General features: G+C 46.3%; 1 protein-coding gene across 1 annotated transcript in view; it reads left to right on the plus strand.

Annotated features, from left to right (window-relative positions):
• KCP (kielin cysteine rich BMP regulator) overlaps positions 1–14,254 on the plus strand; it is a 114,771-nt gene that overhangs the window by 44,715 nt on the left and 55,802 nt on the right. The window contains exons 14-21 of the mRNA XM_081209710.1: positions 56–138; positions 2,787–2,880; positions 3,834–3,913; positions 5,031–5,130; positions 6,138–6,223; positions 7,505–7,598; positions 11,495–11,647; positions 14,117–14,223. Coding sequence (XP_081065836.1) covers positions 56–138; positions 2,787–2,880; positions 3,834–3,913; positions 5,031–5,130; positions 6,138–6,223; positions 7,505–7,598; positions 11,495–11,647; positions 14,117–14,223 — 797 coding nt within the window. The remainder of the gene's footprint in view (positions 1–55; positions 139–2,786; positions 2,881–3,833; positions 3,914–5,030; positions 5,131–6,137; positions 6,224–7,504; positions 7,599–11,494; positions 11,648–14,116; positions 14,224–14,254) is intronic.

Genomic DNA, 14,254 nt, shown 5'->3' on the forward strand with positions numbered 1-14,254 from the left:
GGATTCCTCTCAGTTGAAGCTGACCTGACGTTTCTGTGTCACTGGACCTTGACAGGTTGTTTGGACGGGGAATCCCGGCGTGAGCACAATGAAGAGTGGACCCCATCCTCGGACCCCTGCCTGAAGTGCAAATGCCTGGTAAGGTCAGAAAAATGTTGCAAGCGGAGATCAAGAAATAACCCAGAGGTATTCATTTAGACAGGAGGGATGCGGGCGGCACTGTGGGTTAAACCACAGAGCCTAGGACTTGCCGATCAGAAGGTCAGCGGTTCGGATCCCTGCAACGGGGTGAGCTCCTTTTGCTCGATCCCAATGTAGCAGTTTGAAAGCACATCAAAGTGCAAGCAGATAAATAGGTACCACTCCAGTGGGAAGGTAAGCGGTGTTTCCGTGCGCAGCTCTGGTCCGCCAGAAGCAGCTTAGTCATGCTGGCCACATGACCCAGAAGCTGTACACCGGCTCCCTCGGCCAATAAAGTGAGATGAGCGCCGCAACCCCAGTCGGTCACAACTGGACCTAATGGTCAGGGGTCCCTTTACTACTCATTTAGACACGCTTCTGAATACTCCTCTATAGGAGTATATTGTATTTTAAAATGGGGTTTCAGAGTTTTTAGGGGGGGGTGAATGTCTTATGTAGATTTTTCAGTTTCAATGTTCTGCATGGAGCAATGACAATAAAGATAACATATCGTATCTGTAATAGTAATAGGGGTTGCTCGTGCGTAAGTTGCCACCACTCCTGGCTAGGTTGCCTGGTTAAACCTTTCTGTCTGGACAGCCCTTCACTTCGTGGCTGCCTCAGTCGCTAGCAGAATCCATCAGTGGGCGTTTCTTAAACCTTTTCCAGCATAAAAGCTGTTTGACGCCAAGTCTCCTCCTACTCTCCCTGCGCGGAAGTCTTCTGCGCAGGGAGGGTGTGGGTAGCGGAGGACCCGTGCTCTCCCCGCTGGTGTCCGGTGAAGAGTCCTGGAGCCCTCTCGCCGATTCCCCCATCTGCCCCCCTTTATTCCTGGTGTTGCGCTGATTTCCTTCCCCATCTGCGGAGCTGCCTCTCTCCCTGCTGGGCCCTTCTCCAGCATCATTTGAGAGCCTTCCCTCCGCCTCTGGCTCCGATGTCAGTTCCCTGACAGTATCATACCTTAAAAGCCAAGGTTTGAGGACAGAAATCTGGCTGAGTCTGGAATAACCTTCTGAAGTGAAAGGATAAGAAAGAGGGATTTATATCTAGATGCTAGGATAGAGATGATAAGGAAAACAGGAAGACACAATGAGAGATAAAGGAGGTGCTGTGGGATTGGTGGAAGTCAATGTTTGTTTTTCTTTTTAATGTTTATATTATTAACTTGTAAGCTATGGATTTGTTTTTGGTTTTGGTTTTTTGAATGTTGTTTTTTGTGTTTTGTGTATTGTTATTTTTCGATATTTTTCATAGTGTTGTTGTTGTGTAGAAAATACAAATAAAATTGATAATAAGAAATTTTTAAAAAGAAAGAAAAAGAAATAACCCAGAGAGACATCCTATTTAGCAAGGACACAAAGAAACAACACGGTTAAAACAAATATTTCACACAGGGAAAACAAAGGAGACAGAGCTTTGCTTGCAGATTCACAAATTGATAAATGTGTTGACACAAATAGAAGTTTAAAACATGGTAGCTCTTGTATAAGGGATTATTGTCAAGATTGGAATGTAACTGGATTAAGGAAGTGTCAGGAAGGAATGAAAGGAAACGATCCAACCTTGAAATCTTGCACATTGGGGGGCACATAAATTGCTTAATTGCCTATTTGATTGACTGGTATTCGAATTGGCATTGTAATTTAGTATTGATGTAATGAGGCTTATATTGGATTTTTGGAATTGAAAACTGATAAAAAATATTATTGAAAAAAGAGAGAAGGAAAGATGTTGTAAGCCGCGTTGTGTCGCCGGAATGATGTTTGCTTGAAATGGGAGAAAGGGAGAAAAAATGTCACACACAGGAAAAACAAGGGTATAGTTTGAGATCCTCACCTGTAGTTTTATAAAATCATTTAATGTGTCAACACGAAGAGAAGTTATAAATATTGCAGCTGTTGTATAAGGGTTTTTTATTGCGACTGGAATGCAATTGAAACCAATAAGAGGCCAAAATAAAGAAAATCATCAATCCTAGCACGTAGGATTATATAATTTGTTATATGAAGGATTGATAATATTGGTTGTATTATAAATTGGTGTTGTTATAATGAGGCTATTAAAGGTAAAGGTAAAGGGGACCCCTGACCACTAGGTCCAGTCATGACTGACTCTGGGGTTGTGGCGCTCATCTCACTTTATTGGCCGAGGGAGCCGGCGTTCAGCTTCCGGGTCATGTGACCAGCATGACTAAGCCACTTCTGGCAAACCAGAGCAGCACATGGAAACGCCATTTACCTTCCCTCTGAAGTGGCACCTATTTATCTACTTGCACTTTGACATGCTTTCAAACTGCTAGGTTGGCAGGAGCAGGGACCGAGCAACGGGAGCTCACTCCATCGTGGGGATTCGAACCGCCAACCTTCTGATTGGCAAGTCCTAGGCTCTGTGGTTTAACCCACAGCGCCACCCACATCCCTTAATGAGGCTATTACTGGAATATAATTGAAAATTAATAAATATTATTATCAATAAAATAAAATGGGAGGAAGGGGCTTTTGTTGGGGAAGGGAGAGCAGTCTGTGAGCCAGGCCCTGCAAGACAGTTCCCTTGAAAGGTACCAATTCCATTATCTCCCTCCCCCCTGTTTTCTTCCGCGCCCCCAGGAAGGCCACGCCGTCTGCAAAAGGAGGCACTGTGCCAGTCTCTGCCGCCACCCAGCACCCCCTCGCCCCGGGACTTGCTGCCCCGTCTGTGATGGTGAGTCCCAGCAGATTATTTAAGAGGCTGTCCCCTGCATCTCGAACTCAGAGCCCTTTACAGACTCTTCTTGCCCTGGTGCCTCCAGGTTGTGGGATGTGATCCAGGAGAGATAGTCAAGTACAGCATTCCTTAAAATGCTAGAGAAGACATGCCAGGGAATGTTTGGTCCAGCCAGTCGAAACTTCCTGTTCCTCCTGGCTGGAGCAGCCTTCCTTTTGCATGTGACAGAAGGTGGGTGTGGCCTCACCTGTCCAGGTAACAAAAGGACGAGTCACGCAGCACACCTCCCTCTTTTTGACTTCCTTCTTCACTTGACCAGGTTTTAGCTAGGTCTGCTCTGCTAGCTCTCAGCTAGCAGAAGCACTGGGATTATTCCCCCATGTGGGGTAGATCCAGGGTACATACAGTGGTACCTTGGGTTAGTACTTAATTCGTTCCGGAGGTCCATTCTTAACCTGAAACTGTTCTTAACCTGAAGCACCACTTTAGCTAATGGGGCCTCCTGCGGCTGCCGTGCCGCTGGAGCACAATTTCTGTTCTCATCCTGAAGTAAAGTTCTTAATCCGAGGTAATATTTCTGGGTTAGCAGCGTCTGTAACCTGAAGCGTATGTAACCCGAGGTACCACTGTATTTGTAACCAAGTCTGCCTTCAGGAATCCAACTGTGAACTGATGTGAGTAAACTTCTTTTATTGACTTTGAATAAGATTCTGGCATCTTTATTCTTTTAAGAGGGATTCAAGGGAAGTTACCAGGAACGTACAATTCAATCTGAGACAGACTGAATTGTATAATAGTGAGAGGCTCACACGAGCCTGCAACCAGCTATCTGCTGTGCATGTAGAAAGGGGGATGTAACTCTGCTACATAAAGAAACTTTCTAGCGCAAGTTAGGAAGGATATTAATAAACAATATATCCTCTCCTGCCACCCTCAACATTCCCACACAGGTTGTCTGTGGGAAGGGAGAGAGTACCGCAGCGGAGAGGTGGTCCCGAGCGGAGAGCCTTGCAAGCGCTGCACCTGTGTGGTGAGTCTTCCATCGCCGAGTCTTGCATTTCTTTCTTTTTCTTTCTTTTTTCTTTATATTTTTCAAATTTATACATTTCATTAGTTTCACAATCCATTTGACCTTTCAAAACTTGGCTTCCTTTCTCCTCTTTCTGCGGTTCCTTAAGTTTATTTTTTAATATCTTCTGCATATCCAAATTCCTTTAACTTGCTAATTATCTACTGTAAATACATACTCTTAATAAAACTGCGGATTATTGCACTAATCCTGCTAATGTTTTTATCTGTTTCCAATTTATCTGTAAATACTCAATAAACAATTTCCATTATTTTCTTAAAAGTTCATCTTGATTTCTTATTCTTCTGGTAAGTTCGCCATTTCTGCATATTCCATAAGTTTTTGTATCCATTCTTCCTTTACTGGGACTTCTGCTTCTTTCCACTTTTGGGCAAGTAACATTCTTGCTGCTGTAGTAGCATACATAAATAAATTTCTATACAATTTAGCTTGTTGCCCAGTCTTGCATTTCGGGCGTGGTGTTTGTTCCCTCCCCACGCTACTCCGGCTTGGAGCTATTTATATTATTTCTTCATTAAAAAAATACTTGCAACCCACTGCGTCATTCAAAAATGTATTGTGTTGTTGTTTAGTTGTTTAGTCGTGTCCAACTCTTCATGACCCCATGGACCAGAGCACACCAGGCACTCCTGTCTTCCACTGCCTCCCGCAGTTTGGTCAGACTCATGCTGGTAGCTTGGAGAACACTGTCCAACCATCTCGTTGTATAGAATGTATAGAAACAATTTAAAAAAACATAAAACCGTCTTTAAAAGTTAAAGGCGGAAGTCGATCATAACCATTGTGGAAGGATGCATTCTTAGTTGTCCACACAGGGTTCTGGTGGAATAGAAGAGATTTCAACAGGTGTTTAAAAGCTGGCGCAGAAGGTGGCTGCTGAATCTCTAGTGGCAGAGAGTTCCACAAGACCCGGTTAAAGGTCTCGGTTTCTCATTGTTGTCCAATGAGCCTCACCAATTCGGGGAATGACCAAAGACACTCTTGGGGGAGGGTGTGTGCTAAGGGGCATAAAATGGCCCCGAGACCCCCTTCCTAACCCTTTTGCTTGTTCCGACAGGCCGGGGAGGTTTCGTGTGAGCGAGCCGCGCCCAAGTGCCCTCCGCTGTCCTGCAGCCACCCGGGCAAACTCCCGGGACAGTGCTGCGCAACCTGCGACGGTGAGTTGTCTCCCGCCCACATCACCGTCACCATCAGGCCTGTGAGGGGCTCACTGGGCGGCTTCCCTTGTTGCACCCGATCCGGAAGCTGCAGTCGGGGCAGGATGCTGCAGCACAATTGCTGACAGCAGTGCGGCCTCGCCAGCGTGTAACAGCTGCGCTCAGAGATCCATACTGGTTGCCAGTCTCAGGACCACCCACCCCCAAAGTGTCCCTATTTTCCAGGGACAGTCCCGGATTTACAGAAGCCGTCCCGGTTTCTGATTTTATCCCGGAATGTCCCGCTTTTCCTTAGGGCGTCCCTATTTTCATCGGAGGAATGTTGGAGGGGATGGAGTTATGGAACTCCTGGAGCCATTGATGGCAGCCCTGTATGGGGCGGCGGAATATGTTATATACCGTATTTTTCGCTCCATGAGAAGCACTTTTTTCCTTCTAAAAAGTAAGGGGAAACGTCTGTGCGTCTTATGGAGCGAATGTGCAGTCGATCTCTGGCTCCCTTTCCGCCCCTTGCCCAGGCCTCCATTGTTGAATGTTCTGCAGACGGAGGCCGTTTGTTTCCCCAGTGACATGGGACTGGCTGATTAGATTATCTGTCTGGAAATGGTATAAACGGCTCTTTTTCCTTTCCTAAAAAAGCTGCAGAACTGTGAGTTGAACCCCATAAAAACAGGATTTTTTCCCTTTACAAAGTAAGCTCAACAACTTTGAGCTGATCCTCAAAAAACAGGGCTTTCCCCCTTTCCTCCTCTAAAAACTAGTTGTGTCTTATGGTCAAGTGCGTCTTATGGAGTGAAAAATATGGTATATGTTGATATGGGAGGGGTGAAATCTCCTCAGTGGGGGACTTGGACAGGAGTGTCCTGGAGGAAGGGCAGAGGGCAGGATTGGGCAGGATCCTGACCCCACAGTTGATTTAGCATTTTTTTGGATGGTGGGGGGGGCTTAAAATGCCATTCGCTTGACCTCCTGCTCCTCTCTCCCCTTTCTCCGATCCGCCTGGACAGTGTGTGAATTTGAAGGGCGGCCATTCCAGAACGGAGAAACCTTTCGGCCTGCAGGGGGCAGCCCTTGCCTTCAGTGCACGTGCTCAGTGAGTAGGGCAGGGGTGGGGCAGGGAGGGGCTGGGCTCAGAGGGGGGGTGCCACTCATGTCACACCGGGGAGGGGAGGGTTTTCACCATCCCTTTCTCTCCAGCAGGTCCCTCGTTGCTTCCAGGTGGCCTGTTTGGTTGAACATTCGTTTTGTGGAGAGATTAGACGAAGTTGCCTGTTTCCTGAACGTTCGTTCTGATTCGATTGTGGAGAGATTAGATGAAGTTACCTGTTTCATGACCATTCATTCTGATTTGCTTGCGGGGAGATTAAATGAATTCCTTATTTTGTGGCCATTCATTCTGACCTGCTTGTGGGGAGATTAGACAAAGTTCCTTATTTCATGACCATTCATTCTGACCTGCTTGTGGGGAGATTAGACAAAGTTCCTTATTTCATGACCATTCATTCTGACCTGCTTGTGGGGAGATTAGACAAAGTTCCTTATTTCATGACCATTCATTCTGACCTGCTTGTGGGGAGATTAGACAAAGTTCCTTATTTCATGACCATTCATTCTGACTTGCTTGTGGGGAGATTAAACGAAGTTCCTTATTTCATGACCATTCATTCTGACCTGCTTGTGGGGAGATTAGACAAAGTTCCTTATTTCATGACCATTCATTCTGACTTGCTTGTGGGGAGATTAAACGAAGTTCCTTATTTCATGACCATTCATTCTGACCTGCTTGTGGGGAGATTAGACAAAGTTCCTTATTTCATGACCATTCATTCTGACCTGCTTGTGGGGAGATTAGACAAAGTTCCTTATTTCATGACCATTCATTCTGACTTGCTTGTGGGGAGATTAAACGAAGTTCCTTATTTCATGACCATTCATTCTGACCTGCTTGTGGGGAGATTAGACAAAGTTCCTTATTTCATGACCATTCATTCTGACCTGCTTGTGGGGAGATTAGACAAAGTTCCTTATTTCATGACCATTCATTCTGACCTGCTTGTAGGGAGATTAGACGACGTCGCGTTGGAGCAACTCCCACACTTTCCAGTGCATTTTCCTGTCACTTTCCTTATTGCAACCCCCCCCCCCGCTTCTTTGGGGTGGGTGACAGCAAATTCGTTTATTATTTTTATTCTAACATTCACACCCCTCCAAGGAGCTCAGCGTGGCAAATTTATTTGCTTCCTTATTCATTTGCAAAAAGTCTTAACTCTCAGAACAACTTGCACCAATCTCAAAACGCCCGTAAACACGAACAAATACTTTCCAAGCCGGAGTCCTGCGAGATTCCGCTGACCTCTTTCTTTCTCGTCTACAGGATGGGCACGTCCGGTGCCAGGAGGAGCTGTGCCCACCCGCGACTTGCTCCCAGCCTGTCCACGACCCAGGGCACTGCTGCCCACTCTGCAAAGGTGAGCCTTGAACCCCAGGGCAGACAAAGCTTTGCCCAGGGCCGGATTTCGGTTCCATGAGGCCCTCTGCTCCTGAAGGTCATGGGGCCCTTTCTATGTCCAGCTGTCCTTAGCCAACAACAAATTGTCACTGTTTTGTGTTGAATATATGCTACTGTATATGGTAATTTATGGACCTTTATGGTAATTTATAGGGATGCGGGTGGCCCTGTGGGTTAAACCACAGAGCCTAGGGCTTGCCGATCAGAAGGTCGGCGTTTCAAATCCCCACAACGGGGTGAGCTCCCGTTGCTCGGTCCCTGCTCCTGCCAACCTAGCAGTTCTTTTTTTGTTTTGTTTTTAATGATATTTATTGAAAGTTTAAAATTACAGGAAAAAGTGAAAAACAAAAGAGAAAAAAGAGATTAAACAATACAAGTCAATACATATAAAAAAGAAAAGAAAAAAGAACAAAACACACAATACATCAAGACCAAAAACAAAAGCAAAAAAATTAAAAATAGATCCAATATTTCCATATCTTTGTCTTTCATTAACTTGTTTCATCGACCTCCTCACACCTCCCTTTTTTGTATTCTAGTTATTAATTATTTCAGCAAATCCTTTCCATCTTTCACTATTTTCTGTCATTTAATTGTCTTAATTTATTTTAACCTTATCTTACCATAAAAAACCCTAAAACTTAAAACTTATTTGTACATAACTCCTTATAGCATTTCTACTAAAGCCATATAGTTTCATTCCAACATTTTTCTAACACTCATAAATTTTACAATATTTCTCTAAATAAATTTTTAAACTTTCTTCCAATCTTCATCCACCGTCTCTTCACCCTGGTCTCGGGTTCTGTCAGTCCTTTCTATCCATTCCATCTAGTCCATCAACCTGGTGATCTCCTGTCCGAGGCTCTTAACTCTTTTCCATGTCCCTTCTGCAGATCTTCTTCATATTTATACCTACACTTTACTTTGTCTTTTGCTGATCTTGTTCTTAATTTCCTTCCTTTGTCACTGAGGAGTAGATCTCGGGGAGACTCCAACCTAACAGTGTCTTTATCCCTTCTCGACAGGTCAACCCATTCTCCATAGACAGGGCCAAAATCCAAAAAATATTTCAAAACATGTTTCAAAGTCCCTCCAAAGTTAAAGGCCCCCACCACTCCAATCTCCCCCTGGCCCAAAACCAGATCCCAAAGGCCAAAACATCCCTGCATAAGGGGATCTTTCCAACTCTCCTTCTCCAATCCAAACGGGACTCCATCTCTCCAAATCTGCCTTTCTCCAGATTCGGTCTTCAAAAGCAACAGCTTATGCTCATACAAGGCCGAGGCTCTCTCCACTTGTATTACTTGAGGTTCAACAACAACCTCCTCCTTTGTCTTCTCCACAGCTTGCCATGTCAAAGCAGATTCCTGGGTCGGTTCCTGAGTAGTTTCTTTATAAGTATTCACTTTTTGTCCCAAATCAATCCTTTTTTGTCCGAAATTGTCAATGCTAATAGTCATCGCATCCATCTTCTCATGAAGCTGTTCCAATAAGGCACTTGTTTTGCAAAAAGCAATCACTAAGGCTTCTTCTGTCCACATTCTTGTCCAAGGTCAATGTCTAATTCTTACGGTCTTTAATCTCTACAGCTGGAGAATTCCCCAGCTCCACTCCTGCAACAGTTTCAACAGCTCCCTCTAGGGGAAACAGTTTCTAATTGTATCTGTCTTTTTAAAAGCAGGTCCAGCAACAAAGTTAATTTCAATTTTCTGATATTTTGCTCCTTTCAAGTGCAAAACGAAACATTGGAATCAATATATTTCTCTTGTTTAACTATCTGTCAACATACGTTTTATTCACAGTCAATGAACTTTCCCAAAACGATTCTCCCTGGCAGCCCGTTCCCAGGTTCAAAACGGTGGTAATTTATCTTTCTTCACTCTCTCTCCTGCAGGCTTAAACAATCTAAACTTTCCCCCGCTTCTCCTGCTTCCAAGGGAGGTTTAGTAATTTTAGCCGATGGAGATTTAATCCTTTACAAAAGACTTTCCAGACTTCAGCTTGCAATGTCTTTGCTTCAATCTATTTACAAAAGCGGAAAGCGGACTTCCTGTTTGGAACCTTCCCGCTTCGGTGCCAAATTAAAGATGTTTAGTAATCCAATTTTCCGTTCTACTCACGGGTAGTTGTTTAAAGTCCAATTGTCCACAGGAAAAAGTCAGCGCTGTCCGGCAACAGCAATGCGGCTTCACTTCGTGAAAAAAGCAGTCGATTCGAAGCACTGCGCTGCTCACCCCACGTCGCTCCGGATCCCCGAAACCAGGTTTCCCCGTGAGTAGGGGAGGCACAAAAGGTGCCAGCCGAATCCCACGTCCACAGGCTTCTCCCGCCTGTGGTTTTTAATGGGTCTCCGCCTCGCCGTGGCAGTCCAGACCCTGATTTCCACAAAGCGGATTCCTCCCGGTCAGAGGAAATCGCCATTGCCGGAGGCGCTAACCCGGAAGTCCCAACCTAGCAGTTCGAAAGCACGTAGATAAATAGGAACAGATCCCGTTCGCATCCAGAGGTACCGCTGTACAAAGAACAGCTGCTGTATAAGAACAACACCAGGGAATGTAATGACAGATCCCGTCATCATAAACCGAGGAGGAAATCAGGGCTGTGTACTCACTCCATCTCTTTTTAACCTTTTTCTTAATGACCTCGCTTCCTCACTAAAACAGGTGGATGCCCTCAGCCCAAAACTCAATGCATTAAGCATCCTTCATCCTCCTATACGCAGATGATATTAGGGTTGCTTTCACGGACAAGAATTGGTTTAAAGCGATTGTTAAATTCCTGTATTGACTATCTGTCCAGAATGAAATTGTGCATGAACTTTGACAAAGGCAAAATAATGGTTTTTGGGAATTCACGCAAGAGCTATAGCTGGGTATTTGGTGGGAAACCCATCCAGCAGGTATTCGAATTCAACTACAGTCATACCTCAGGTTGAATGTGCTTCGGGTTGAGCACATTCTAGTTGTGCTCTGCGGCAACCTGGAAGTAACGGAGCGCGTTACTTCCGGGTTTCGCCACTTACGCATGTGCAGACGCTCAAAATGACATCACTCATATGCGCAGAAGCGGCAAAAAGCTACACGCATGTGTGCAGATGTGCCGTTGCTGGTTACGTTTGCTTCTAGATGCGAACAGGGCTCCAGAACAGATCCCGTTCGTATCTAGAGGTACCACTGTATCTGGGAATTACATTCCATCATAGGCTCCTATGGTCCTTGCACCGTGCGATGACAGTGAATGCCAGTAAGATGTCTTGTTTGGAGGTTTTAGCAGGGGAGCGCAGCTATCGTATATCCTTGACCGAAGAACGGTACACTCCTTCTATCTGGGATGGTCGTCCTCTTCCACCGAGTGCCCAGCTTCGGGAGGGACGCACATGGAGCGGTGAGGGAGGAAGGGGACACCCGCCTAGCCAGCCAGATCAGCCGAATCAACCCTGGCGATCAATGGGGTGACAGATGTCGCAGCCAGATCGCCCTCACATCCATGCCAGTAAGATGTCTATACAGGCCATAATGCATTTTTTCATAACAAGAGGTAATTCGCATATCCCTTCTGCCCTTAAGGTCTTCAATGCCAAAATTATAGCTCAATTGCTCTATTGGTATTCCAGTCTGGCTGCAAGGGTTTACCCAGTTGGTAGAACAAGTGCAGGCAGTTTTTTCCTCTTCAAGATTTTTACTGTCCCACGTTGTGTACCCTATGCAGCCTTGTGTCTAGAGGGAGGTCAACACAAGGTAGAGATTTCTTCTGGATTGCAGGTTTGGAAGGGACCCCCAGGCATCATCCAGACTGACCCCGCCACCAGTCCTCCCCGCCACGACAACTCTCTCTATCTCTCTCTCCCACCAGTGTGTGTCCTTGACAGTGTGGAGTTTGAAGACGGCACCGAGTGGGAACCGGAGGGCGAGCCTTGCACCAGCTGCATCTGCCTCCAGGGGGAGCCGGTGTGCAGCCCCACCCCCTGCCCCCCACTTCCTTGCCAACATCCAGCCCAGCTGCAAGGTGAGAGCACACCTGGACGGCCCGCCTCCAAGGCTCCACTAGAGGGAGGGGGCAGCTGACACAGACAGATGCACCAAATTCCTTGGTACCGTTCACGTGCCATATCACCCATTACCAACCTCGTGCCCTCCATGTCCTTTTCATGATACCGTATTGGCCCAAATATAAGCCCCCCCCCAATTCCGACCATGAAAAGTTAATGGGCGGCTTATATTCTCTACATGACAAAAACGGGCTTTTACGATATTGCTGTTGAAACAGACATACGGTAAATCAGAACACACAAAAATGTTCTATTGCCGATTTGCGAGCTTGAGACTGTTGTGCAATTAATTCTGAACTCATTCATCGCTTGTCCCGTATTTTCCAGTGCGGTATTGTTAAGAGTGTGAGTGCCTGCGGAATTGTAGCAATTGAATAGCGATTTGCAATTTTAGCGTGTACGGTATTCCATGAATCAAATTGGCTTTTTTACTTTTATCTCCAATTTTAAGGGAGTGGCTTATATTTGGGTGCAGTGGTACCTCGAGTTACATGCACTTCAGGTTACATACGCTTCAGGTTACAGACTCCGCTAACCCAGAAATAGTGCTTCAGGTTAAGAACTTTGCCCCAGGATGAGGACAGAAATCGTGCTCCAGCGGCGTGGCAGCAGCGGGAGGCCCCATTAGCTAAACTGGTGCTTCAGTTTAAGAATAGTTTCAGGTTAAGTACGGACCTCCGGAACGAATTAAGTACTTAACCTGAGGTACCACTATATTGTCTTTTTAATATTTTTTTTATTTGAATTTTAAAGGTGCGGCTTATTTGCCGGTGCGGTTTATATTTGGGGCAAAACGGTACTTTTCGAGCTTGGGTACATTGGCTGGGACTAGGGAGAGTTGTCTGTAACGTCTGAAGGGCACCCAAACCACCTTACCTCTGCCTCCCATCCCAAATTTGCATTTGAACATCTGGAACGGACGTTGCTGCACATCTGGGCTGTTAATTCAAAACAACATTTTAGGAGCCGGAGGCAGTGAGGGACTCCAGGGGTCCCGGGAGCTTACCCAAAGTTTGATTTCCTTGGAATGAAGGCCAGCGGAGAATGTAGTGCCTTCAGTATGTATGGTTTTCTCTGCGCATATATACAACCTGAGTGTAAGACAGAGGGCTCACAGCATTAACAGATATAATAACAATAACAATAATAATAATATTTTTTATTAATACTAATTTTATTTATTTATTTATTTATACCCCGCCACTCTGGGCGGCTTCCAATCAAGTGTTAAAAACAGTACAGCATTAAATATTAAAAACTTTTTTGAACAGGGCTGCCTTAAGATGTCTTTTAAAGATAGGATAGCTGCTTATTTCCTTCACATCTGAAGGGAGGGTGTTCCACAGGGCGGGTGCCACTACCGAGAAGGCTCTCTGCCTGGTTCCCTGTAACCTCACTTCTTGCAGGGAGGGAACCGCCAGAAGGCCCTCAGCGCTGGACCTCAGTGTCCGGATAGAACGGTGGGGGTGGAGATGCTCCTTCAGGTATACAGGACTGAGGCCGTTTAGGGCTTTCAAGGTCAGCCCCAACACTTTGAATGGTGCTCGGAATTGTACTGGGAGCCAATGCAGATCTCTCAGGACCGGTGTTATGTGGTCCCGGCAGCCACTCCCAGTCACCAGTCTAGCTGCCGCGTTCTGGATTAATTGCAGTTTCCTGGTCACTTTCAAAGGTAGCCCTACGTAGAGCGCATTGCAGTAGTCCAAGCGGGAGATAACCAGAGCATGCACCACTCTGGCGAGACGGTCTGTGGGCAGGGAGGGTCTCATCCTGCATACCAGATGGAGCTGGTAGACAGCCGCCCTGGACACAGAATTAACCTGCGCCTCCATAGACAGCTGCGAGTCCAGAATGACTCCCAGGCTGCACACCTGGTCCTTCAGGGGCACAGTTGCCCCATTCAGGACCAGGGAATCCCCCACACCCGCCCGCCCCCTGTCCGCCAAAAACAGTACTTCTGTCTTGTCAGGATTCAACCTTATTTACACTCTGCCCATCTGGCTGGGTTTCCCCAGCCACTCTGGGCGGCTCCCAGCAGAATACTAAAAACATGATAAAACATCAGACATTAAACAAGACTGTGGGATGTGATCCATGAAAGACAGTAAAGTACAACATTCCTTGTACAGTGGTACCTTGTTTCATGAATGGGATCTCTTCCGGAGCTCCGGTCACTGGCCGAAAAGGATGCTGGACAAAGTGCAGCGTCTGCGGTTTGCACTTCTGCATATGTGCGTAGCGCAATTTAGCGATTCTGTGCATGCGCAAGCGCACTGGCAGAGAAAGAGGAGTGCACGGGGAGCGCACTGCCCCCGGAGGAGAACTCCATTGTCTCTTGAGACAGATGGGTACCAAACAAGGTTCTTAGCCAGACCGGCACCCAGTAGGTGTTGAATTGTGACTTTCACCCTCTGCCTCCTCTGCAGGGTCCTGCTGCCCAGGGTGTCAGCAATGCTCCTACAACCAGCGGCTCTACAGCAACGGGCAAGAGTTCATCGACCCAGACCATCCCTGCCAGAACTGCCGGTGTCTGGTGAGAGCCAGCAGGGGACTCAGCTACATTA

The sequence above is a fragment of the Podarcis bocagei genome (assembly GCF_964188305.1).
Source record: "Podarcis bocagei genome assembly, chromosome: 10".
In the NCBI taxonomy this organism is placed as follows: Eukaryota; Metazoa; Chordata; class Lepidosauria; order Squamata; family Lacertidae; genus Podarcis; species Podarcis bocagei.